This window comes from Xenia sp. Carnegie-2017, unplaced genomic scaffold (assembly GCF_021976095.1).
Source record: "Xenia sp. Carnegie-2017 unplaced genomic scaffold, XeniaSp_v1 HiC_scaffold_6, whole genome shotgun sequence".
Taxonomy (NCBI): Eukaryota; Metazoa; Cnidaria; class Anthozoa; order Malacalcyonacea; family Xeniidae; genus Xenia; species Xenia sp. Carnegie-2017.
Window position 1 is genome coordinate 19494365 of NW_025813526.1, and position 26924 is coordinate 19521288.

The 26924-nt window shown below is 34.3% G+C and overlaps 1 protein-coding gene, 1 long non-coding RNA gene and 3 pseudogenes across 2 annotated transcripts; 3 read left to right on the forward strand and 2 right to left on the reverse strand.

The window, feature by feature from the left end:
* The first annotated feature begins 3005 nt into the window (after positions 1–3005).
* On the forward strand, positions 3006–4705 carry LOC124457252 (annotated as a pseudogene).
* A 3462-nt stretch (positions 4706–8167) lies between these two features.
* LOC124456728 lies at positions 8168–14061 on the reverse strand. Its single transcript, XR_006952417.1, has 4 exons — positions 14021–14061; positions 13861–13942; positions 8967–9035; positions 8168–8353 (listed from the first exon to the last, which is right to left on the reverse strand). It is a non-coding gene; the product is annotated as an uncharacterized LOC124456728 (long non-coding RNA).
* A 2234-nt stretch (positions 14062–16295) lies between these two features.
* LOC124457253 lies at positions 16296–20526 on the forward strand (annotated as a pseudogene).
* LOC124457254 (protein phosphatase inhibitor 2-like) lies at positions 19820–20950 on the reverse strand. Its single transcript, XM_047007534.1, has 2 exons — positions 20880–20950; positions 19820–19991 (listed from the first exon to the last, which is right to left on the reverse strand). The coding sequence occupies exons 1-2, from the start codon at positions 20948–20950 to the stop codon at positions 19820–19822; spliced, it is 243 nt and encodes an 80-aa protein (XP_046863490.1).
* A 125-nt stretch (positions 20951–21075) lies between these two features.
* LOC124456690 lies at positions 21076–25514 on the forward strand (annotated as a pseudogene).
* Positions 25515–26924: the final 1410 nt, after the last annotated feature.

Here is a 26924-nt window from a genome sequence, read left to right on the forward strand (position 1 = left end):
TATATTCCACTGTAAGGCTATTTTTTTAATGCAGCAATGCAAATATATATATTTAAAGAAATTTACATCTGCATTTTCAAAAATAGTCTTGATTAAGAGGTAATAAAAGTGTTCTTTTGGTTAAAATAATCCAATTGTGTTTATCCGTGCTGCTTTAGTTCTTTTTAAAATTTGTGTCTTAGTAAGCGTGAATTTGTATGAACAATTTTAAATCTGTGACTTGCATGCAACAATTGTGTTGTTCTGTATAATTTACCTTCGAAAAACCTCCGTGTGAATATACTGCTTTAAGGAGCTACGCATGATCGCAGCGGTTGTTGCCTCGCAGAAGGATAGGCAGGACCATAGCTTAGAATCGGAAATGCAAGTGAAGTTTGGCCCAAGGAAGGCAACTTCAACTTGAAGTTAGTGGGTACAAATGGTACCTTAGCGTAGAGGATGCAAATAGCATCTGTAAGAAGACCTTTGAAGATTGGATCAAGCGTGCAAGGCCTATCGAAGACCAAGGGATTGTCGTGGTTATGGTGGAAAGAAAAATATCTCTCTCCAAGTACGGTAAGAGCATGCAGTCGTTGTAGTTGGCCAATTTCATGAACGGCTTTCTACATTGACTATTAAGGCACTCCTGCATGGATCCCCTATAATGCATGAGTAGTTCAGCCCACCCCGATTGGACGTCACCCGTAGGTGCAATATGCACTAAGTTAAGTTAAGTTAAGGGCATGATGGGTTACTTCCTTCAAGGGGCATTCCTTTCCAGGGCGGAATTCCGGTGCCATGCGCTGGTAGGAAGCTTAGATAGCTTAGGCATGCGCTGTAGTTGAAGCAAGTAGTTGCTACGCTTAGATAATGAGTATGGAGTTAGAAATTTTATAAATTTAAAGGATGAACTCTACTATCAAGAGAAATGACTAAATTTTTCAAAATCTTTCAAAGGAAACTTTAATCTTGTCTGTCATTTTCAAATCGACAAATTGAAACTTAAATAGTCTTCAGTTTGTCAAGACATTTGCAGTTTAGGAGCGGCGTGGCAATTACTGTTAATGTAAAAATGGATATGTTGTTTTCTTATTAAGAAAACTTCATTCCTGGGAATTTCGATGCGGCAAGCCACAGCAAAAACAGGCATAAAAAATGTTTAGTACACCAGGTCTAAGTATGCGGAATGGCTTCATATTAACCAAACTAACACGAAACATAGTTTTAATAAAAGCACATTGTTTGTTTTCTTTGATGGTTACCATGAAGACAAACCGAACGTTATCACATATGATACAAAATAGTTACACGATGGTTTCCATGTTCACCATTCGCGTTGCTATGTAGTCATCTATGTGATAATTGTCAAACTAAAACATAACTTAAATCAAGCGCTGCCGGTTGTTTGGTTAAACCATCCACGGTCCCTCGGTAACCAAACTTAACGTGTGCTTCTTCAAGTGTTCTAAATTGTTTCAAAAAATATTAAATTTCGTCTGTCTGCTTAAAATATTTTGAAGTACATTTATCTAATCCATGTCATGCAGCAAGCGCTTGCTCCAACTTTAAGCGTTAGTGGCACCGGGCGCGCAAAGCACTGAATGAAACGGTGCAAAATAGGGACTGCTAAGGTGGCGCTAGGTGCGACTGATTCGGATGTGGATTAGATAAGAAAAACACACGTTAAAGAAATTCCCATCAAATTACACAATTTTCTCGTCCAAAGTAGAAAATTGTCGAGTTCATGATCGGTTTACGTGCGGTAAAACTAAAATGTGGCGGTTTGTACGTAAGTTGTATGTACGTTAAAAATGGCGAATTATATCCATAACTAAAATACTTGAAAGATTTTTGGACTTGAAGGTGTCTTTTGAGAAATTGACGGTTTTTCTTTTTGGTATTTGCATCGTTGCAAAGGTAAGTAAAGATTTTGTTTCTAAGGGTCCCCGGGCGCGGAACTTCGGCTGAAATCCCTAATGGTTTTTCCTCTTCAGTATTCTCCAAATTCTCGTGCCGTTGTGTTCGGTTTTGGTTTATACCGTTCAGGTTTTCCATTAGGGATTTTTATTTCGGTTAAGTCATCAAAAAAACAGTGACCTTGGTGTGGGACTAAACTTGTACTACTTGTCATATACAACCATGGAACAAAAGAAATGCAATTTGAAGGCTATGGATGCTTAGCTGAGCGAACCTAGGGTCTATCAGCTAAAATTTACAGCCATCTTCACTTTCGTTAAAAACAGCGTCATGTTTAAGCAATTCTGCATTTTAGAACAGTTTGGGTGATTTCAGTTTAATCATTTTTATATTTATTTACTTAACACTTATTGTAAATGTGAAAGTTAAACTTGCATGTATTTGGGGCGTAAAGTTGGATATTTAAGCATTTTAATGCTAAACCGGCATTATAAAAAAGCTGATAATTGTTTATTGTTTGTGACTTTAAATTGTGAAGTGTAATTGAACGACAAAGCTCTTGACCTGTTTTTGTCTATTACGATCAAGCAATAACTTACCAAATTTGAGCTTCAAAATTCTACAAAGATCAAATTTTGGAACTATAAAATATTCAAAATATGTTCAATAGCCAAAATCGTCTGAACTTTCCAAGAAAAAAAACAGCCCAACTGTGGGGTATCTTCAAAGAGCGGAAAATTTAGTCTTTGGGTTCGATTCCCAATACACTGTTTTTTAGTATATGTGCAATCAAATTGTCAAGTTTGGATTAAATCCGTGTCGGATAATCCATGATATAAGGAAGGAACTTTTAAATTTTAAAGAATCTTTGCAAGAAGCAACATGTTAATCAGATTGAAGATCATGGAATCGGGTAAAGATTAAGGATTACAAAATAACAGTCCCAGTCTCCCAACGCTCTCGTCTAAATCTAAACAATAGTATGAAACAATATTGAAACAAAGCAAAGAAAAGATTTTACGTTTTATTAGTTGACTAAGTTGAGGGAAGCTTAGTACTTTCCCGTGTTTCAAAAATTCATTAAACTACGGTGAAGTAAACATATTAAAATGGCTCTTGAAAATACGGTCCAATTATCCGAGAAATACGAAGCAGTTATGGTTCTCAGTGGAGTGGGGATGCTCTAGGTTATAAGAATGGTTTGTGGGAATTCTGTTACAGTGGTACTCAAATTCATGAAGAACTAGAAAAACTCGGAGGACTTGATAAAATTGACATTAAAGGATGGAGGGTTAGTGACGACACTGTACTACACATTGCTACAGCAGAAGCGTTGGTTTCTGAATGGACAACAACGGAAGAGTTATTGAGCATTATGGCTACAAAGTACAAGAAGACATGTGCTGAGGATATGTGGGAAAGAGCTCCTGGGCAGACCACAACAAAGGCATGTTTCATGTTACGACCTCTTGAGGAAAAAGGTTACATTATTCCATTTAATGAACGAGGTGGCGGATGTGGTGCAGCTATGAGATCCATGTGTATAGGTTTGATGTTTCCTTGTGAAGGTCAAATTGAAATGTTAATTGAAATTGCTGTTGAAAGTGGAAGGATGACTCATAATCACCCCACAGGTATTCACCTTTCATAATAAAGCAACGATTTCAGATCATGTATCAATTATCAAGTCACTAATGTCTAATGTTTTGTCTATCAACAAGTGTTGCTTTGTATAAAGTTTGCTAGGTTTTCCTGTTATCTGCATTGCTTTTCATTTTAACAAACCTTTATAGTGATTTAGCTTTTCAATCCTTTTGCTTTTCTTAGATATTTTATCTTCAACTCTTCCTTCGATTACTTACTTGATCAAGCCATTACCATGAATGTTTCATATCCTTTTATCTAATATCAATTTATAAATGAAATAAAAGAAGGTTGATCTTATGTTTGCATAAGTTTATGCAATCCATCATTTTCTAGAACCACATCTCAAATGCCTCCATCCTTCTAACATTGCTCACTTTAAATGACCATATCTTTGATCCATCCCTTTTATCGCTTTTCCACATTTCTGTCTTCTAAAAACTGTTTGAATAGCCATTGCTGTTTTGCTTTAATATCTTCACTACTACAGCCATTGAATCCATGATCCATATCAAAATGCTGCTATTATGTAAATAGGGTCATCATAATGTAAGTGACCTAAGATTAGCAATCTTTAAAGATAATGATTTTAATTATAGGTTATCTAGGGTCTGTTACTGCAGCTTTATTTACAGCCTATGCTATACAGAACATGGCTCCAAAAAAATGGGGAGCAGGACTTTTAAGTGTTTTACCCAAAGTTTGGGAATACATTGAGAAGGTTGGTCGTGATGTAGAAGAAAACAAGAAATCTTGGGGGCTACTTTAAAAATAGTTGGGAGTCATATCTTAAACTACGGGGATTAATGAATGGAACCAGTGAACCAAAATTTCCAGTAAATTATAACATACCTGAACATGATGCTTTTTATAAAGATGTCAGTTATGCAGGTTGGGGTGGGTCCAGTGGTCATGATGCACCAATGATTGCTTACGATGCTTTGATGATGGCAAAAGATTCCTGGCTTCAATTGTGCTCTTGTTCAATGTTTCATGGTGGAGATAGTGACAGTACAGGAATATTGGCTGCAGCATGGTGGGGTGGTATGTATGGTATGAAAGGTGTACCCTTGGAAATTATAGGAACCTGGAATATGGTCATAGGCTTATGGAGCTGGTAAAAATTACTGAATGTATCAAAGAATATGAACAACTAACAGGATAGTATTTATTTAACAAAATTCTCTGTCATCCCAATATACTTTAGTATGTTTGTAAATCATACAATAAAAATTACTACTTGGTTATAACATAAAACAAATTACTTTAGAAATAAAGTCTAAAGAAGAATGTCAGATTCAGGGCATGGGCAGTTCTAAGTTCTACTTAGGATGATTCCTGGCTGTAGAGTAAGTTTATTGACTAGATATCAGTGAAACTATATATAGACAAGGATCATTACATCTTTAGGTTCATTTTACCTCACAAAATGCAAATTGCAAACGTTTTATTCACTACCAAAAATACCTTCTGAGGGAGAGGGCTGACTTGGCAGGTGGAAGCCTTGCTCCTACGGTCTATGTGTTAAAAATAGGCTTAACATAATTTAGAAGGCACAATTTTCTTTGAAACACGTAGCTACCAAAGTGTAACTGTAAAGCTTTGTCATATTCCCGAGTTTCATAATACAACACACCTAGATTGTTTAAAACTTAACGACATCAACCTGACTAGTTCCTAACGTTTGTTTTCGAATTTCCAGAGCTTTTCGAACTCTATAGCTTTGTCGTAGTTTCCAGTTTTTTAACACATTACCAAGATTGTTTAAAGACGCAGCGACATCAACATGATTTGGACCTAACGATTGTTTTCGAATTTCCAGAGCTTTTCATGAAACTCTATAGCTTTGTCGTAGTTTCCAGTTTCATATACACATTACCAAGATTGTTTAAAGACGTAGCGACATCAACATGATTTGGACCTAACGATTGTTTTAATTTCCAGAGCTTTTCGTAAACTCTATAGCTTTGTCGTAGTTTCCAGTTTCATTAACACAAACCAAGATTGTTTAAAGACGCAGCGACATCAACATGATTTGGACCTAACGATTGTTTTCGAATTTCCAGAGCTTTTCATGAAACTCTATAGCTTTGTCGTAGTTTCCAGTTTATAATACACATTACCAAGATTGTTTAAAGACCAGCGACATCAACATGATTTGGACCTAACGATTGTTTTGAATTTCCAGAGCTTTTCGTGAAACTCTATAGCTTTGTCGTAGTTTCCAGTTTTTATACACATTACCAAGATTGTTTAAAGACAGCGACATCAACATGATTTGGACCTAACGATTGTTTTGAATTTCCAGAGCTTTTTGAAACTCTATAGCTTTGTCGTAGTTTCCAGTTTCATACACATTACCAAGATTGTTTAAAGACCAGCGACATCAACATGATTTGGACCTAACGATTGTTTTTAATTTCCAGAGCTTTTCATAAAACTCTATAGCTTTGTCGTAGTTTCCAGTTTCATAAACACATTACCAAGATTGTTTAAAGACCAGCGACATCAACATGATTTGGACCTAACGATTGTTTTGAATTTCCAGAGCTTTTCATGAAACTCTATAGCTTTGTCGTAGTTTCCAGTTTCATTATACACATTACCAAGATTGTTTAAAGACGCAGCGACATCAACATGATTTGGACCTAACGATTGTTTTGAATTTCCAGAGCTTTTCATGAAACTCTATAGCTTTGTCGTAGTTTCCAGTTTCATAATACACATTACCAAGATTGTTTAAAGACGTAGCGACATCAACATGATTTGGACCTAACGATTGTTTTAGAATTTCCAGAGCTTTTTCATGAAATTCTATCGCTTTGTTGTTGTTTCCAGTTTCATTATACACAGTACCGAGATTGTTTAAAGACCTAGCGACATCAACATGATTTGGACCTAACGATTGTTTTTTAAATTCCATAGCTTTTTCATAAAATTCTATAGCTTTGCTGTAGTTTCCAGTATCATGGTATAAAAGACCAAGGATGTTAAAATACCAAGCTTTGTCATAACTAGATTCTTCTGATTTAAATTTATCCAATAGTTCAAGAGCAAGATCGTATTTTCCAAAATGTCTTAATTTGTCAACAAAATATTGGAAAACTTGTAAAGTGTTCATGTTGATTTTTGTCTTGTTGGTCTTTAATAATTGAACAATTTTTTCAAGATGTGGCATTAATTTGATTTCGTCGTCTCTCTCTTTAAACATGTAAAGTGCTTTAGATATTTGATCAACGTTAGTTTCCATTTCATGTTCTTCATTTGAATGTTCAGATTGATAAACAATAATTGCTTTGTGAACAATGCGATGTAGACTAATGTCATTATTTTCTGAATGCAAGAACAATGAGCAGTCCTTTAAACAAAGACATATATCTTCCTTTGAGTGTTTGGGATCAATTTCTTGAACATAAAAAACAATAATGTCTCGTGGTATAGGATCAAACGATATCACGGAAAAAAAGTTAATAACATTTGCCAATATTGAGGATTCTTCAGCATTTTGTCTGACAGCTAAAAGTGAAGCTTGTAACATACTTCTAGGATATACCGAGTTAAATTTAACAAAAGTGGCGTCCATGTTTTCTTGTTCTTCTGAAGATATTTTCTTTAAATATTGTTTCCAAGTAAATGAGCAGTTTGCTTTGTTTACACGACTGACATAATAACCAGCAGCAGCCAAAGCCAGCGGTTGACGACCTAATGCGTGTGATACTTCATTCAACAATTGATCATCAGTATTTTCATCTTTAGTGTAATATTCAACAGTTGACAACATTCTTTATCATTCATTCCACTTCTGATAGAAATATGTTTGTTAAACTCATCGTCTTGAGGTACGGCATCTGTGTTCTGGATAGTTACTATGATTTGTCCATTTATCCACATGGGATCACCAACTTGGGGGAGTAATGAAGAAATTTTGCTGAGCTGTGCCACGTTGTCTACAATGATCAACCAATTTTGCCAGAATTTTAATCGTGTGGATACTAACGATCGCAAATTCTTCACTTTGTCTGCGATGGAACAATTTTCATCTTCAAATTTTTAATCATATACTTGTCACAGTTTAAACGGTATCCAAGTTCACAGTAAGTTTTAAAAGAGATTCCTCATTTTTCCATCGAGAGTCATTACAAACGAAGTTCTATTTTTCCAATCACACGATATTTTTCACAAACCTGTCTTGCAAGTTGTGATTTACCACTGCCAGGATTACCAGTGATGTAAAATATGTCAGTTTATCATTGTTATCAATTTTTCAAGATCTTTTATAATTTTATCTCGTAATTCAGTGCGTTCAACAAAAATGATTAGGTTTTGAAGGAAGAACTTGGAACGAATTAAAACAGTTTCGATGATTTTTATTTCATTGATTTCATCGAGAAAATTTCAAATCTTGAAATGATTTTTCAATGATATTGACTATATCATCAAAATCATCATCTGAGCATTCCCCTTCATACCAATGTGCGTACTTGTTTCTTTCACAACGAAGTGCATGAACAGCATCCTTTGTTTTCTTTGTCAAGATGCTTTTAATTGAATTTGAAAAATTATTGCATCAAATAATATCGTACAGTCCCACTTACTGGTGTCTCCATCCTGATATTTTTGTTTTTTGGTCTATTTTTTTTCCTGATTCTAAAGTGCAAAATTTTTTGCCACTTTTGGGTGTATCATCCCATTCTCCATGAGATGATTTGTAATGAAAGTTCCATTGTTTGATGAAAAACGAAGCAAGTTCCTTTTGAACAACATTAATTATTTGCCTAATGTAAAATAGGTTTCTTTTTTCTCTTGATTCTATCTGCAAAAAATTGATGTATCAACAATATTGAAATCAAGTACTTTACTGGACAGTTCACGTGACTTTCCAAAAGACAGACATAGGAATTTAGATTTCTATAATCTTAGATCGTCATTTTTTGACGTCTTATATCTTTTAGACTGTTTCTAAGAATATGGTATAATGTTCTAGCTGGTAGCCTTTTCTTGAATATACTATGTAACGCTTATGGTAATGCCAATCATAGTCTATAATGCGTTTATTTAAACATAACTTAGTAAATGTATTTGTTTTGCAACAGGCTGTAACACATTATCGTTTTTTTCTTTGGCTACGAGGATTGAATGGTAATCGTAGAAACTTTTCATCAATTTTTAGAAGACCATAAACTACTAAATTAATAATCTTAGCTATCTTTGATAAATTTTACTTGAAACGAAAGTTTTTAATTTATGTTGATAAAATAGTATTTTTGGGAATCATTTACGTAAAATCAGTTGTTGAATATTACTTTTCGGTTATGCTAAACTTTTAAGAGGAGTATTTTAAACACTCTTAAAACTTTAGCATTTTAATCACATTTTATTGCATTTACAATTGTAATTTTTAACATAAAAAGAATCAAAAGTCGCACCTGCATGTCAAAGAGCTACGTCATATATCGTTTTTGAGCTTTTAGAAATGCCTTTCTGTTTTCAAAATGCTATATATATAGAGAGAAGAATGTTTGTGAGTCACCCCAATGATATGCTCAAACTGAATACGCGAAAATGTTTGAGCGCTATTTCGATTTACTCGTTGATTGCGTGCCATTTACTTTACATTTCTCTATGGTCTCTACCGCTTTACGAATAAAGTTTGTGCCATGAAAAATGTGAAGTTATTAAAATGCTTTTGTAAAAAAATTCAAAAGATTTCAACGTCATTAGGTCCTGTAAAGGATGATGTACTGAAGCATGTGTATATAGATCAACTACTGAAGCATGTGTAGATAGAAAAACTACTGAAGCATGTGTAGATAGATCAACTACTGAAGCATGTGTAGATAGAAAAACTACTGAAGCATGTGTAGATAGAAAAACTACTGAAGCATGTGTAGATAGATCAACTACTGAAGCATGTGTAGATAGAAAAACTACTGAAGCATGTGTAGATAGATCAACTACTGAAGCATGTGTAGATAGATCAACTACTGAAGCATGTGTAGATAGAAAAACTACTGAAGCATGTGTAGATAGATCAACTACTGAAGCATGTGTAGATAGATCAACTACTGAAGCATGTGTAGATAGATCAACTACTGAAGCATGTGTAGATAGATCAACTACTGAAGCATGTGTAGATAGAAAAACTACTGAAGCATGTGTAGATAGATCAACTACTGAAGCATGTGTAGATAGATCAACTACTGAAGCATGTGTAGATAGAAAAACTACTGAAGCATGTGTAGATAGAAAAACTACTGAAGCATGTGTAGATAGAAAAACTACTGAAGCATGTGTAGATAGAAAACTACTGAAGCATGTGTAGATAGATCAACTACTGAAGCATGTGTAGATAGAAAAACTACTGAAGCATGTGTAGATAGATCAACTACTGAAGCATGTGTAGATAGATCAACTACTGAAGCATGTGTAGATAGATCAACTACTGAAGCATGTGTAGATAGATCAACTACTGAAGCATGTGTAGATAGATCAACTACTGAAGCATGTGTAGATAGAAAAACTACTGAAGCATGTGTAGATAGATCAACTACTGAAGCATGTGTAGATAGATCAACTACTGAAGCATGTGTAGATAGATCAACTACTGAAGCATGTGTAGATAGATCAACTACTGAAGCATGTGTAGATAGATCAACTACTGAAGCATGTGTAGATAGAAAACTACTGAAGCATGTGTAGATAGAAAAACTACTGAAGCATGTGTAGATAGAAAAACTACTGAAGCATGTGTAGATAGATCAACTACTGAAGCATGTGTAGATAGATCAACTACTGAAGCATGTGTAGATAGAAAACTACTGAAGCATGTGTAGATAGAAAAACTACTGAAGCATGTGTAGATAGATCAACTACTGAAGCATGTGTAGATAGAAAAACTACTGAAGCATGTGTAGATAGAAAAACTACTGAAGCATGTGTAGATAGAAAAACTACTGAAGCATGTGCAGATAGATCAACTACTATAGAAATGAGAAGTGTAATTGTTATTAATTTACACCGTTTTGCAGGTGTTGTGACTGCCTAGTGTGTTTTAGCCCGGACTACTGCAGCTTAGCGGACACCTTGGACACTGACCCCAACCCTACCATATAATCATATGCCAAAACGAGCCCGCTCTCCCATACAAGCGCTTCGCGTGTCCGCTAAACTGCAGTCTAGCCAAAAAAAAACTGGCGGTCAGCTTAAGCGAAAAAGCTTTGGTGTTGTTCTGACAAGCTTTTTTCACTTGAACGAGTTCCCCCACTAGTTGTTGCCAGTTATATAGCAATGTAAATGATAAACATTGTCTCAAAGCGTCTTGTGTCATGCCTTGCCGATGCTGTATTTGTTTGCTGTACTTGATGCCCTTGTTGCCTTGACGATATCGTTTAGCTGAGCAAAGCAATTAAATCAATAAAATTCTTTTTTAGATTCAAACTAAACAATGTCCTGTTTCTATGCTGATTTTGTAAGAATTAGACATGAAATTAGCAGGAAACGCAGTAAAATGGTCGAAAAGCAAAAACGACAATAACTCATTCATAGAGATAGACAGGGAATTGTTAAAAAACTCAGAGATAGCTTTTATGTCGATGATCTAGTTTCCGGTGAACAATCCAAGAAGAAAGTAATGAGGTTGTATGAGTCAGCAAGTGAACGATTGTCTGCGGAGGATTTAGGCTTAGGAAGTGGCTTAGTAACGATGAGAATGTTTTGAAAGAAATAGAAAAGAGAGAAAGCATTTTAGAGGAAAGAAGGGCAGAATTTAATAATTCGAAAGTGGTTGATAAGCAAACTTATGCCAAAGCATCAGTTGGGGAAAATAGTATCATTGGAAGTTTTGAGAAAGTACTAGGATTGGGATGGGAGTGTAAGTCGGATCGCTTTGTATTTAGCCTCTGGAAATTGGCTGAAAGAGCAAAGGCAATCATTCCAAGTAAACGAAATATACTAAGTATACTTGCAGGATTATTCGATCCCTTAGTTATTATAAGTCCTGTTATCGTTTGTGCTAAGTTATTGTTTCTGGAGCTGTGTATTAAGCTGAATGCGATAATGAGCTGGAAGGTGACAAGAAAAAACGTTGGAGAGATGGATAGAAGATTTAGAGAGAGTCAGGGATTTAGTTGTGGCGAGATGTGTGTATGGTAATTTACTTGGTAAGGTAAAGTGTTACTTGCATGGGTACGCAGATGCCAGCCAAAAGGCATACTGTGCGGTCGTATATTTTGTGACAGAGCTAAACGGTGCCTACCACGTAGAGTTGCTTACGTCGAAAACAAGGATAGCGCCAATAAAATTGCAGACAACTCCCGGATTAGAAGTGATGTCAGCTGGAATATTAGCATAGTTGATGGACACAGTGAAGTTGGCCTTAGAAGGTTACGTTCAATTTAATGGTACATACTATTGGTTGGACAGTATGACTGCATTGTGCTAGATTGGTAATAGGGGAGAATGGAAACAGTTTGTGCGCCATAGAGTTAACGAGATTTTAAGATTGAGCAGGAAGGATGACTGGAAACATTGTCCGGTGTAGACAACCCAGCGGATTAGGTTTAAGGGGAATTACGACATCACAATTAAAGGAAAGTGAACTTTAGTGGAAGGGACTGAAGTGGCTGTCAGGTCCCCATTGTGATTGGCCAATGCCAAAAGAGGTTAAAACTACAGAGGAAAGTCTTGCGGAAGTCGAGAAGACAGTATTGGCTAACACACAGGTAGTAGATAAAGATTGTGTGATAAAATTTGGCAAATTTAGTAATATAAAGAGACTAATAAGTGTCATAGCTATCATTGTGCGTTTGTAGACAATTTGAAGGCAAGAGTTAAACTCGGGACAAAGAGGACTAAAACATTGGAAGTGTCAGATTTAGAGCTAGAAGCTAGAGAACCAATTTTATTGCCTAAGGATCATCACTTAACCGATTTATTATTGAAAGATTGCCACAGGAAGGTTCATCATAGTGGGGTAAGAGCGACTTTTGTTCAGCTACGAGGCAAATAATGGGAAACAAAGTAGAGAGATCGTGAAGAAGGTGTTAGGAAATTGCAGGATTTGTAGAAGACATCAAGGAGAGGCTTATAAAGCACGAGTGCAAGCAGATTTAGCAGATTTTAGAGTTCAGTATTCACCACCCTTTTCTAAAGTAGGAGTATATTTTGCTGCTGGTCTATTGTTTTCAAAAGAAGGTGGACAGATGGTAAAAGTATACTTCGCACTATTTTCCTGCTGTGTTACAAGAACAGTTTGTCTTGATTTAGTTGATAGTTTAAGTGCACTTTGTTTTTTGAATTGTATGCAAAGATTTACTGCTAGAATGTGAGCACCCTCGCTAATAGTTTGGGACGACGCCAAAACATTTAAAGCAACTGAGAAAGCGTTGAAGGGGATTTATGAAATTAAGGTAGCAAAGTCATTTTTGGAAGGAAATCGGTTGATATGGAAGTTTAATTTGGCGAGGACACCCTGGTGGGGTGGATTTTTTGAAAGAATGGTAGCATTGGTGAAATGCTGTCTGAGGAAGGTGTTGGGTAGCACTAAATTGAACGAGAAAGAATTGTTAACAACATTAGTTGAGGTTTAACGTACGTTAAACTCTAGAGTAGTCTAGACCATTGACTTATGTATATGAAGATGAAGTGAATGTAGATGTACTGACTCCTGCACATCTTATGTTTGGAAGAAGATTAACATCTATTCCAGACAAAAGAATTATGCATACTATTAATGACGAAGATTCAGGAGTGGTCAAGCGTAGGTTTAGGTATTTAGCAAGATTGAGAAAGCATTTTTTGTCCAGGTGGAGGAAGGAATATTTAACAAGTGTAAGGAAGTGTCATAAGGCTGGCAAAGTAAAGGGTATTTTGTGTCCGAAAGTAGGTGATGTAGTTCTTGTGTTTGAGGAAAGTTTGAAAAGAGGATTTGGGAAAATGCAAGAATTGAGAGATTGATCAAGGGAAAAGATAATATAGTCTGAGCAGCGCAAGTCAAAGTTTTTAGCCAGGAAAGCCACTGCACATAAGCAAGCCTCTTCACAAACTGTATCCACTAGAGATGAATGCAAGGGTAAGTAAAGAAAATGTCAGCGTCCTACATGTAGAAAATACAATCATGCTATTCTTCCTCCCAATACTTTTGAACAGGTTTTACTGTTTTCCTACCATGCAGCTTATAGTCAATAGTTAAAAAGTTGGTATATCAATTTAGATATGATTTCTCATGCATGTTTATCCATACTTCATCTATAGATGTTTCTTTAGCTAATTTGTTAAGTCCGTAATGTGGATATAAATGTCGCTTTACTTTTGTAAAATTACCTTTGTTGTAGAAGTAAGACTTTATATCTGACGACCTCGACGTCGAAATTAAGCTTGCTTCAGTTCTTTACATGTCACATACCTAACAAAGGATGAGAGATTTATTAAAAAGAACGCGACCACATACATATCAGTTTAAAATGGTGATCATAATTCATACCTTATTGTTACATCAATCTTTATCCATGTAAGTTTTGTTACATAAACACATTTAAATAGCGAAGATGAAGAGTGAGTCAGGATCTCCTTTAACAAACAGTATTATAAAACATTAATGACGCCTATGTAGAACATTCTAGTTATATAACTAAGTATACATCACTGACTAAAAACAATTGTTATAGAAGTAAAAATACATAAATAAGAACCTCATGCAGAGTACATAATAACATTGAGATTAGTCAAATTCCAAAGGACTACTGCTAAATCTTATAAAGTTTCACAAGTTTTAACTCAGGAATAGAGAATCATCTTTCTAAGACAAGATTTGAATGCCAATGATTAAGACACGATTTTCGCAACTGTGAATGGAGTTTTTTCCATCATTAATGAAAAATTCCATACATGTATATTCTTGCATAAGTCAGTTCTTACTATAAAAATCCTTTGTTATTTAATAAACCATTGTAAATTATGAATACGTGGCAAACATCAACTGCACGCAATTATATTTACTTATGATCAATAAAGAAACTGTGGATACAACAGTAAAGGTTGCAATGAAAGTAAACCTTAAAACTGTTAAACATGGCCTAAACTATATTTTTAAAAGCTCACTTTGTTGCATGAATGAACATTTCCCAAAAATAGATTCGGTTGCGTCTTTCTCTGTGTAAACACATTCTTCCTGTGTTCAACATTTGCTTATATTACAAATGTTCTAAGTTTTAAAATGAATGGTTAGCTTTATACAATTAACAGCATTTTGTTAGACACACAGCGATTAGTCAAAAGTGGCGTCGGCAAAAAATGGAGGTGATGCATGATTGGACATGCTATCCTCCTACATAAATTTTCACAGATTCCCCTTATATCCATAGACAAGTATGCTATTTCATCTCGCCTACCTTTGAACAGGTTTTGCTTTCCTTTACAATGCAGCTTATTGTCAATAGTTAGAAAGTTGGTATATCAATTTAGATATGATTTCTCATGCATGTTTAGTGATACTTTATCGAGATGCTGCTTTAGCTAATTTGTTATGTCATTAGTGTAGTTCTAAAATATCGCTTAATTTTCTAAAATTACTTTCTTTCTAAAGTAAGACGACATTGTGAACAAAATTATGCTTGCTTTAGTTCTTTCATGTCACATACTCAACAAACAGATGAGAGATTTAATATAAACAACGCGACCGCATACATATTAGTTAAAAATGGTGATCATAGTTCATGCCTTATAGTAACATTAGCGTCAACAGAAATTAAATGAAGATATGATCTTCGCACTTTGCCGGACAATTTAAGCAAACACCGCACTGCATAAAACATTCATATTAGCGTCAACAGCTCGACGAAAGATAATTGCAAAGTTACAAAACGACTAAATGTTTAAAAAAATCCGACTAAATATTTCAATTATCAATGATGGCATGCATCAGTCCATTTGCAATTTTAAACTTAATTTTCCTCCAGATTCATAAATGTCACTTCATACTATCACAAGTATAATAAAATAACACATATTTTATAAATATACCGTCCGGACCAAAGATGAATATAATTGCATGCTAGCAAGCAATTTGAATTTCTTGGCAAACAAACACATCACGATAAACAGGCCTTCCTTTCGATGGCAGTAATTATTTTTCGTAAGTAAATTGTTTGTATTTTGCAACTTCGTTTGATTGGTATACAATTACAGGATTACAAATTGCTACGGGTATCTATGATGTATATTTCATAGTACTAGGGTGTGACTAATATTTAGTAAAAATATATTAATTAAATATGACAAACATTTTGTATTTAAGGTCACATTTATACATCGTAAACACACATGATAATTCTTTATCTTTTGTCTTACAAACCTTTTGCTGGTCGACGGTTGGGACTTTGAACATTCAATCTTTCAGATAAATTCAACGTTCTGAAGAGTTAAGCGTCAAATGTCTGCGTCGCTTGAGTGGATACGGGGCAAATAATTTGGGCCTTTATTGTTATGTAAAACAAAGACAAAGAATAGATTACGTTATCTATTCTGTGACGACAGTATCACTGTTCAATATACGTTGAAATTTGATGAAAGATAGGACAACTTCTTCTTACAAAGTTTCATTTTATCGTTAGAAAGTACAATATTTAATCAGCTTTGAGGCAAACGTTTGCTTTCTCAGTAAAACAATGCCGAAAATGATTTCCGATAAATTGGTATTAATTGGCATCGGGTCGTCGGAATGGTCGTCGGTTACAAACAATGATGACGTTTCTACCTTTGACTGATGGAAACATGCAAACTAGTCAATATTCAGTATGGCGTTTGAACGAATTCATTTTATTCCTATTGTCATTGAAGACAACCCAAACGGCTGGGGTCCTACCTCTGTTTCAGATGCTTTTAAAGGAATACCTTATCAACCAGTCTCTAAAGGAGATAAACTTGGCAAGGTAAAATATTTTATATTTCATAAGAAATTCCTTGCTATCAATATCTTCCACTCTGACCTTTAGTTGTTCTTATATTTTTGTGTCACGTGGTGAAATTTATAATCATATTTTACTAGCTATTATTGTAAAACATTGTTATGTAGTCATCATTAAAAAACCTAACTACACTTTTAAGAGGATAAAATATTATTTTTTGTGTTGACTGTATAAATACAGGTCTTATAACATACATTTTCATTTTATGTAGGTTTCTGATTGGTCAAGTACAGTTTATCAAGATCGTTGATACCAAAGTTTGTATTCTGTCCAGACTTCACTATTTTCATGCAGTTTAATCATATTGTTTTACTTCTATAGATAAATACTTAAATCAATTTGGTGGTGGTAATCAATATGCATATTATCACGAAGAAGATGAATCAACTTTCCATCTTGTTGACACAAGTCGACCACAAAAGCCTGTTTACATGCACAATAGGAACAAATTCAATCAGGTACAATAGAAACTTTTCTATACTTTTAAGTCTCAAAATAAAATCACTTCTTTATTATATTTGTAAATATCTTCATCTAAATGACTCCTTTTCATATGAACAACATTAACATAAAATTTTTTTTTTTTTTTAGAGAAATAATCGACGTGATAAAGAGCGTCAAATGCAGCATCAGCAAGCTGGGATGCAGAATTTGTTGAAGACTCGTGACAACAGACTCCATCATAAATTGCAGAAACACTTTGCCAACAGAAACAACTGCAAGAATGAAGAAATCAGGTTTGTAATAAACTTAGTTGAGGGGGGGGGAGGGTAGTTTTTAAGGTGCAACTTCAGTGAAGAAAGTGGACAAAAGAATTGTGATAGTGTGTTACATGTATGTAAACTTTGAACTCCAAAGGATACATTATAAAGTTATAGTAATTATGCGACTTGCATAAGATATTGTGGTACACAAACGGATGTACCTCAACCATGAACACCTCGGAGGATACATAATAAATATGTAGTAACGTGACAGGTACACTTATGGATATACTGTAATTTTATATCTACATATTTAACTTATATGTAGACTCCTCAGAGGATACATAATAAATGTATAGTAACATGACAGGTACACTTATGGATATACTGTAATTTTCTATCAATATGTTTAACTTATATGTAGACTCCTCAGAGGATACGTAATGCGTCTGTGATGGTTCGGGAAGAGTGGAAGGTTATCGAAGAAATGGATTTTACAAGATTATCAAAATTGAGTCTACCAAATGTTCTTGATCCAGATGATTTGTATGTTGTATCAGAATTCATTGTTGTATAAAACCTTCTTTGAATTTGCTAAACAAATGAAAGCAATTTTAACATCTATTCTGAATAGATACTAATGAATATCTTGTTTTTATGTGTTTATGAAGATCTCTCCATTTCTGTGCTTTGTTAAATAGGGTAAAATGTGGTGAACTGGAATATTATGACAAGGCTTATGATCGTGTCAACATTAAGAATGAAGTCCCACTTGCCTTGCAAAACAGGATTTTCCATAAAGTCACAACGACTGATGATCCTGTTATCAGAAATGTAAGAAAACATTACTTGCTTTCATTGAATTAAATGGTTTGGATAACCATCATAATGTTAACCACCAATGATAACCACCAATGATAACCACCAATGATAACCACCAATGATAACCACCAATGTTAACCACAAATGTTAACCACAAATGTTAACCATCAATCATGACCAGTTATTAACCACCAATCATGACCAGTTATTAACCACCAATCATGACCAGTTATTAACCACCAATCATGACCAGTTATTAACCATCAATCATGACCAGTTATTAACCACCAATCATGACAAGTTATTAACCACCAATCATGACAAGTTACTAACCACCGATCATGACCAGTTATTAACCACCAATCATGACCAGTTAGTTATTAACCACTAATAATAACGAAGAATTATAAGCGTATGCATATTACAAATGAATTGTAGGAACGAAATATAAAACTATGTACTTTATTGAAAAATTTAATTGTTCAATTTACTTTGATTTTACCAGATTTTAATGAAAGGAAATGTGTTTGCTACGGATACCATTATATCTACATTGATGACCTGTACAAGATCTGTGTACTCTTGGGACATTATAGCACATGTATGGATAGTATTTTTGTGAGAATTATCAATATACTATTAGTGATATTTATAACTATAAATTAAGTATTTATTTCATGTGATTTTAGCGTGTTGGCTCAAAACTATTTTTTGACATGAGAGATGAATCAGCATTTGGTTTGTAAATTTTTTGTTTTAATTGATAATTTAAGAAACAACAAGCTGTTTTTTTATTATTGATCTATGTTTTTTAGATCTTTTGACTGTTAATGAAACAGCTGTGGAAACACCGATAGATGATAATGCAGAGAAAAGCATAAATTCTATGACGAACCTTGGTCTGGAAGCAACTTTTATAAACCAAAATTTCTCACAGCAAGTCTTAAAACGCTCAGAGGAAAAGGAGAAGTTTGATAAACCAAATCCTTTCATTGCTGAAGATAATGAAGAAGAAGAAAAGGTGGCATCCGTTGGTTACAGGTAAATTGTTCTTGTATAAATATAGATTGAAGACTAAGATCTAAAAAAGGAGATATTGTGCTTTACAGCGTGTATAAAAAAATTAGAACATTTAAAAAATGTCCAGCAAACTATCATTTCATCAACATCCATGTATTTTGGCATTGTCTGATTTATCGCTGTTCAAACCGAGCTCTAGCATGTAGGGCTAGAATTCGCATGTAAAAGAGAGGTAAAATACAGGCCAACAGAGAGGGCTTGCCCATTACGTAGAGCTCATGTTAACAGCCCCTAAGAACCATGTGATATTTCTTCCATTACTTTGTTTAAATACTGATGAGTTATAAATTTTCTTTAGAGTAAAGATACTATTATGCCTGGAGGGTAAAATGTTATCTATCATGACCAAATTCCTTATTTGTGTATATGTATAATAAAATGTAAAGATTTACAATGAGATTTTATGTATAAAAAATAGTGATGAGTTTGTTATAGAATGCATGTGACTCGTTTTCATTGTGTGATTGGTTCATTTCATTTTGAATTCAAATTAAAAGCTCGTGTCATTAACTTACTTCTTTCTTCTTCTGTCAGATCCATATCTTCATCACAACTGCTTTCATTTCTGTCATACGATTCATGTTTAGACGTTGGTTCAACATTTTGCATTCTATAAAGAAACAACAGTATTTGCTCTCATGTTCATACCAATGATGGAAAAAAAATTGAAAAAGGAGAAAGTAAAATGGAAACACAAAGACTTTCAATAATTTACTTTTCTGCCAACTGGTTGGGATCTAGTTTTTCATTGGACTCAGTATCAGAATCTTCACAAGAATAACTGTAAGGTGTAGGCGGTTCATTTATCTTCATGTGACCATAATCTTTGTTTGCTGGGTGGTATGTTTGTAAAATGTTCATTTCATCGAAATGCACCTCCACACTATAAAAAAAGGTAAGAGTTCTTGGATTAATCCTTCTCAAACAGCACTACACACTAGTGAATGTGGTCATCACTGCTATGGTGACAGTGAACAATTTGGTGTATCAAAAACTGCAAAACTTTGATTTGAAAAGCAGCAACTGTCATATATCATACCATTGCCTCTGACACCTTATTTAAAAATAAATTCTACTTCTATATGTTAAATAAGTAGATTAATACAGTGTTTTATTAAATACAGAACAAAGAGTATTTATTGTTAGATCTTGCAGTAGTGAAACTCACACAGTTTTAATCATTGAGCAAACAGGAAAATTTATATAAAAGGTATACGTACAAACTGTGGCAAACAAACCTGAAATTCCTTGAAATGTCTGAATAAATACTTCAGAATCATGCAAACTTTAAACTTCGATTGATTTCAATGGGTTGTTAACTTGTTGTTTTTTTACATCTTGTAGTTGGAAGTCGGAAATAAGAAAATAAAAGATGATCGCCTTGCATGTTTTGTTGACAAATGAATATTTTCAAAGTATTAAAATGGGTTGTTAAGTGTTTAAGTTGACATTTTGCTAATTACTTTCATTTAGCTTCGCTATGTACGTTGTTTGTGAGAATTATCATTCAAACTATCCAATTCAAATTTATTTCAAAACAGATCACTGTGTTTTATGACAAAGATTTGCGTACACGGCTGATATTGAAATATTTTTATGAAAGTTTGTTTCGTCAGTTTCAAAAGACAGACAATGTGTAAAGATACTTAAGAACTTAAGAGTCCTTGACAATCTTAGTTTAAACATTTTCACAAAAATAATCAAATCTACATTACCGTATTTGTTTTCATTTTTAGCGAAAAATATAAATTTATAGAAGTTACTAATGTACCTCTGATCCTCCAAAGAATTAGTCTGTTTTAAGATTCCTTTAGGTGTTTTACCAGAAGAAGTAGACGCCATCTTATCTCGATATTTACATTCTTGTAGACTCCTTTTGACTTTCACTTACTTGAAGTAATGAAAATCGCGCCAAATTTATTATTTCTTTTGCTTACTTCCGTTTACTCATTTCCTGCGTTGTAAATTTATATTTGTATGTATGGTTTTAAATATCATTCTGTCCGAGGATGACTTTGAGATAAAGTCGAAAATTTACAGTTCACTTCTTGTCTTGTTTTGATGCATATTTTGTCATCTCAAGATGTCTTGCTTCTTCGGAATTTGTTTTGTACTATATTTCTTAAAATTGTCGGCTGGTCATGGTTTTTGTTATTAGAACATGGCGTAAATGCAACATGTGGTAAGTTTCTGCCGTAAAGTGGCATGTATGACCGCAAATACAACTGGTGCAACTTAAAAGAGAAATTTCAGGGCGTTAATTTAGTACAATTTTAAAATTTCCTGTATGAGAACAATATTTCTTTGTATATGTATGTTTTTTAGAGTTTGCAACATCAAAAGTTCGAAGGCAAGCGATCAACAGGACTCACTCAGTACTGGTAAATATCTATCCGAGAAGTCTGGCTGAGAGAATGGTACTTCGACTAATTATGGTCTAACTTTGTAATTCAAGAGCACAGTACGGGCAGTGATACTGGTTTTTGTTAGTTGCGGTATTTTTGGATTACACCTGGTAAATGTGTCAATTCATGAAGAAATTCAGACGCTCAAATGAGTTCTTTTACAGTAACGTGAAGAGGAAAGAAACCACACAAAGTGATGATGCGGTATGAGTTTTTAAAGTGTTCTTTTTATTATTTGTAGTTGCACAAATTCATATTAATTTACATTTATTAGCACAGTCATATCAACAAAAGTATGTGTTCAAATTTAGTTATGTCTACAAAAATATATCCCCTCTGTTAGATTAATGTTGGAAACGTTATCAAGTAACACTCGTTTCATTGGGTGCAATTTCTCGGTATGGATGGCAAAGGCTTATGCAATTATTAAAGAATGTGATCAATTCTAGAATGTTTGTAATCTTTGGTTTCATATGCATACAGATTGGTTTCTTCCATTGGGTTAAAAATATTAAATACCTACAATGTTTTATTGACTTTAAAGATGATCTTATGCTTCCCATATAAATGTTGAAGTGAATCTACCATTAATTTTCATTAATTGTTTGGCTGGATGCCACTTCAAACATTGTAATGTTTTTGTGTGACAGAATGCTCTTGATTCGTCTTGAAACTTTCGTGTTTATTTTTACATGAACATATCAACTGAAAGTTTACAGGAAAGGTATGCAAAGTTACCTTTCTTCAAAGTAAATGATTATTTCTTTGATAAAGCATCGTTTTCATATCAAGTGATTCTGCTTTTAGAAATATTAGTTACTGGTACCACCAAAGTGGTTGTATTGGTTGATTTTATGGGGAAAACAGGGAATAAATAATTTGGACAAAAAAACTATAATATATTTAGAATGTGTAGTGTATGCTCAGAGCATATCTTATGCAATAATTTGTGGTGCAGCCTCTAGAATCACTGTTGGAGGCTTGTCTCAATTGACCACCAATGTAAAAAAGAGGTTTGCCGTGAAGTGACTGTGTCTCTCTGTTAAAAAAAGGTTTTGCCGTGAAGTGTCTGTGTCTCTATGTTAAAAAAGAGGTTTTGCCGTGAAGTGTCTGTGTCTCTATGTTAAAAAAGAGGTTTGCCGTGAAGTGTCTGTGTCTCTATGTTAAAAAAGAGGTTTGCCGTGAAGTGACTGTCTCTCTGTTAAAAAGAGGTTTTGCCGTGAAGTGACTGTGTCTCTATGTTAAAAAAGAGGTTTTGCTGTGAAGTGTCTGTGTCTCTCTGTTAAAAAAGAGGTTTTGCCATGAAGCGACTGTGTCTCTATGTTAAAAAAGAGGTTTTGCTGTGAAGTGTCTGTGTCTCTTTGTTAAAAAAGAGGTTTTGCCATGAAGACTGTGTCTCTATGTTAAAAAAGAGGTTTTGCCGTGAAGTGTCTGTGTCTCTATGTTAAAAAAGAGGTTTTGCCATGAAGTGACTGTGTCTTTATGTTCTCTACCACTTTCATAGCATGTTTACATCCTAAATTTTCTTCCTTAGTAACAGTCAGGCTGCAAGCAAGCTACCAGTTTCATAATATGATTATCATCTATTCAGAAATGCAAAGAAGATGAGAAGTGGGATATTCAGCAAGATGGATTTGCTGCATTAATGAAAGTTGAAAGGGTTGAAACGAAAATTGTTGCCAAGTACGTAGCAATTTCACTTATTCTTCAGTTAAAGAATGAAAAACATGTAATTGTTTTGCATCATGGTGTTTACTGCTTCAGAATAGCGAAAAGAAAAAAGATCGCATTCACTTTCTATGGAAGTACTATTGTAATATTGCTTTGAACAGCATATTTAATTATGCAACGATCTAACTGAATTTCAAACTTACTGAAAAATTGAACTTCTGTGAATAAGCTCACACTCAACTCTCATTCCACTGAAAGTTATGTAGCCAGCCAAATTGCAACTTTGGTCATGTTTTGTAACTTCGCATCAATATCATAATCTGTTTCTTTAGAAAAAAAAAACTTTCGATTTGCCCGAGACTGGTGCGAGCGCGCTTACCGACGAGTATTTAACAAAATCGGATAACTTGAAGTAATGCGGTATTCTCACGATCAAACATTGACTAAGTTGAGGGAAGCTTAGTACTTTCCCCGTGTTTCAAAAAAAATTCATTAAACTACGGTGAAGTAAACATTAAAAATGGCTCTTGAAAATACGGTCCAATTATGCGAGAAATACGAAGCAGTTATGGTTCTCTCAGTGGAGTTGGGGATGCTCTAGGTTATAAGAATGGTTTGTGGGAATTCTGTTACAGTGGTACTCAAATTCATGAAGAACTAGAAAAACTCGGAGGACTTGATAAAATTGACATTAAAGGATGGAGGGTTAGTGACGACACTGTACTACATATTGCTACAGCAGAAGCGTTGGTTTCTGAATGGACAACAACGGAAGAGTTATTAAGCATTATGGCTACAAAGTACAAGAAGACATGTGCTGAGGATATGTGGGAAAGAGCTCCTGGGCAGACCACAACAAAGGCATGTTTCATGTTACGACCTCTTGAGAAAAAAGGTTACATTATACCATTTAATGAACGAGGTGGAGGATGTGGTGCAGCTATGAGATCCATGTGTATAGGTTTGATGTTTCCTTGTGAAGATCAAATTGAAATGTTAATTGAAATTGCTGTTGAAAGTGGAAGGATGACTCATAATCACCCCACAGGTATTCACCTTTCATAATAAAGCAAAGATTTCAGATCATGTATCAATTATCAAATCACTAATGTCTAGTGTTTTGTCTATCAACAAGTGTTGCTTTGTATAAAGTTTGCTAGGTTTTCCTGTTATCTGCATTGCTTTTCATTTTAACAAACCTTTATAGTAATTTAGCTTTTCAATCCTTTTGTTTTTCTTAGATGTTTTATCTTCAACTCTTCCTTCGATTACTTACTTGAACAAGCCATTACAATGAATATTTCATATCCTTTTATCTAATATCAATTTATAAATGAAATGAAAAAAGGTTGACCTTAGGTTTGCATAAGTCTATGCAATCCATCATTTTCTAGAACCACATCTCAAATGCCTCCATCCTTCTAACATTGCTCACTTTAAATAACCATATCTTTGATCCATCCCTTTTATTGCTTTTCCACATTTCCAAATTTCTGTCTTCTAAAAACTGTTTAAATTGCCATTGCTGTTTTGCTTTAATGTCTTCACTACTACAGCCATTCAATCCATGATCCATATCAAAATGCTGCTATTATGTAAATAGGGTCATCATAATGTAATTGACCTAAAATTAGCAATCTTTAAAGATAATGATTTTAATTATAGGTTATCTTGGGGCTGTTACTGCAGCTTTATTTACAGCCTATGCTATACAGACGATGGCTCCAAAAAAATGGGGAGCAGGACTTTTAAGTGTCTTACCCAAAGTTTGGGAATACATTGAGAAGGTTGGTCGTGATGTAGAAGAAAACAAGAAATCTTGGGGCTACTTTAAAAATAGTTGGGAGTCATAACTTCAACTATGGGGATTAAGAAATGGAACCAGTGAACCAAAGTTTCCAGTGACATATAACATACCTGAACGTGATGCTTTTTATAAAGATGTCAGTTATGCAGGTTGGAGTGGATCCAGTGGTCATGATGCACCAATGATTGCTTACGATGCTTTGATGATGGCAAAAGATTCCTGGTTTCAATTGTGTTCTTGTTCTATGTTTCATGGTGGAGATAGTGACAGCACAGGAATATTGGCTGCAGCATGGTGGGGTGGTATGTATGGTATGAAAGGTGTAACCCTTGGAAATTATAGGAACCTGGAATATGGTCATAGGCTTATGGAGCTGGGTAAAAAATTACTGAATGTATCAAAGAATATGAGCAACTAACAGGATAGTATTTATTTAACAAAATTTATGTCATAAAATTCTGTCATCCAAATATACTTTAGTATGTTTGTCAATCATACAATAAAAATTACTACTTGGTTTTAACATAAAAGCAATTTTCTTTAGAAATAAAGTCTAAAGAAGAATGTCAAATTCAGGGCATGGGCAGTTCTAAGTTCTACTTAGGATGATTCCTGGCTGTAGAGTTTCATAATACATTACACGTAGATTTTTTAAAAGACTTAGCAACATCAACCTGACTAGTTCCTGACGTTTTTTTTCGAATTTCTTTAGCTTTTTCGTGAAGCTCTATAGCTTTGTCGTAGTTTCCAGTTTTAGAATACACAGTACCAAGACTGTTTAAAGACGTAGCGACATCAACATGATTTGGACCTAACGATTGTTTTCGAATTCCGAGAGCTTTTTCGTAAAACTCAATAGCTTTGTCGTAGTTTCCAGTTTTAGAATACACAGTACCAAGATTGTTTAAAGACGTAGCGACATCAACATGATTTGGACCTAACGATTGTTTCTGAATTTCTAGAGCTTTTTCGTGAAGCTCTATAGCTTTGTCGTAGTTTCCAGTTTTAGAATACACAGTACCAAGATTGTTTAAAGACGTAGCGACATCAACATGATTTGGACCTAACGATTGTTTTGAATTTCTAGAGCTTTTTCGTGAAGCTCTATAGCTTTGTCGTAGTTTCCAGTTTTAAAATACACAGTACCAAGATTGTTTAAAGACGTAGCGACATCAACATGATTTGGACCTAACGATTGTTTTTGAATTTCCAGAGCTTTTTCGTTAAACTCTATAGCTTTGTCGTAGTTTCCAGTATAATAATACACATTACCAAGATTGTTTAAAGACGCAGCGACATCAACATGATTTGGACCTAACGATTGTTTTGAATTTCCAGAGCTTTTTCGTTAAACTCTATAGCTTTGTCGTAGTTTCCAGTATAATAATACACATTACCAAGATTGTTTAAAGACGCAGCGACATCAACATGATTTGGACCTAACGATTGTTTTCGAATTCCGAGAGCTTTTTCGTAAAACTCAATAGCTTTGTCGTAGTTTCCAGTTTTAGAATACACAGTACCAAGATTGTTTAAACACGTAGCGACATAACAATGATTTGGACCTAACGATTGTTTCTGAATTTCTAGAGCTTTTTCGTGAAACTCTAGAGCTTTGTCGTAGTTTCCAGTTTTAGAATACACATTACCAAGATTGTTTAAAGATGTAGCAACATCAACATGATTTGGACCTAACGATTGTTTTGAATTTCCAGAGCTTTTCGTGAACTCTATAGCTTTGTCGTAGTTTCCAGTTTTAAAATACACATACCAAGATTGTTTAAAGACGTAGCGACATCAACATGATTTGGACCTAACGATTGTTTTGAATTTCCAGAGCTTTTCGTGAAACTCTATAGCTTTGTCGTAGTTTCCAGTTTCATAATACACATTACCAAGATTGTTTAAAGACGTAGCGACATCAACATGATTT

Bases quoted from the DNA above. Each gene is read 5' to 3' on its own strand.
- LOC124457254 (XM_047007534.1), bottom strand. From the start codon at position 20,950: ATGGCGTCTACTTCTTCTGGTAAAACACCTAAAGGAATCTTAAAACAG. The intron at 19,992-20,879 runs GTACATTAGTAA...CTTTTTTTATAG, and splicing joins AATTCTTTGGAGGATCAGAG to TGTGGAGGTGCATTTCGATG.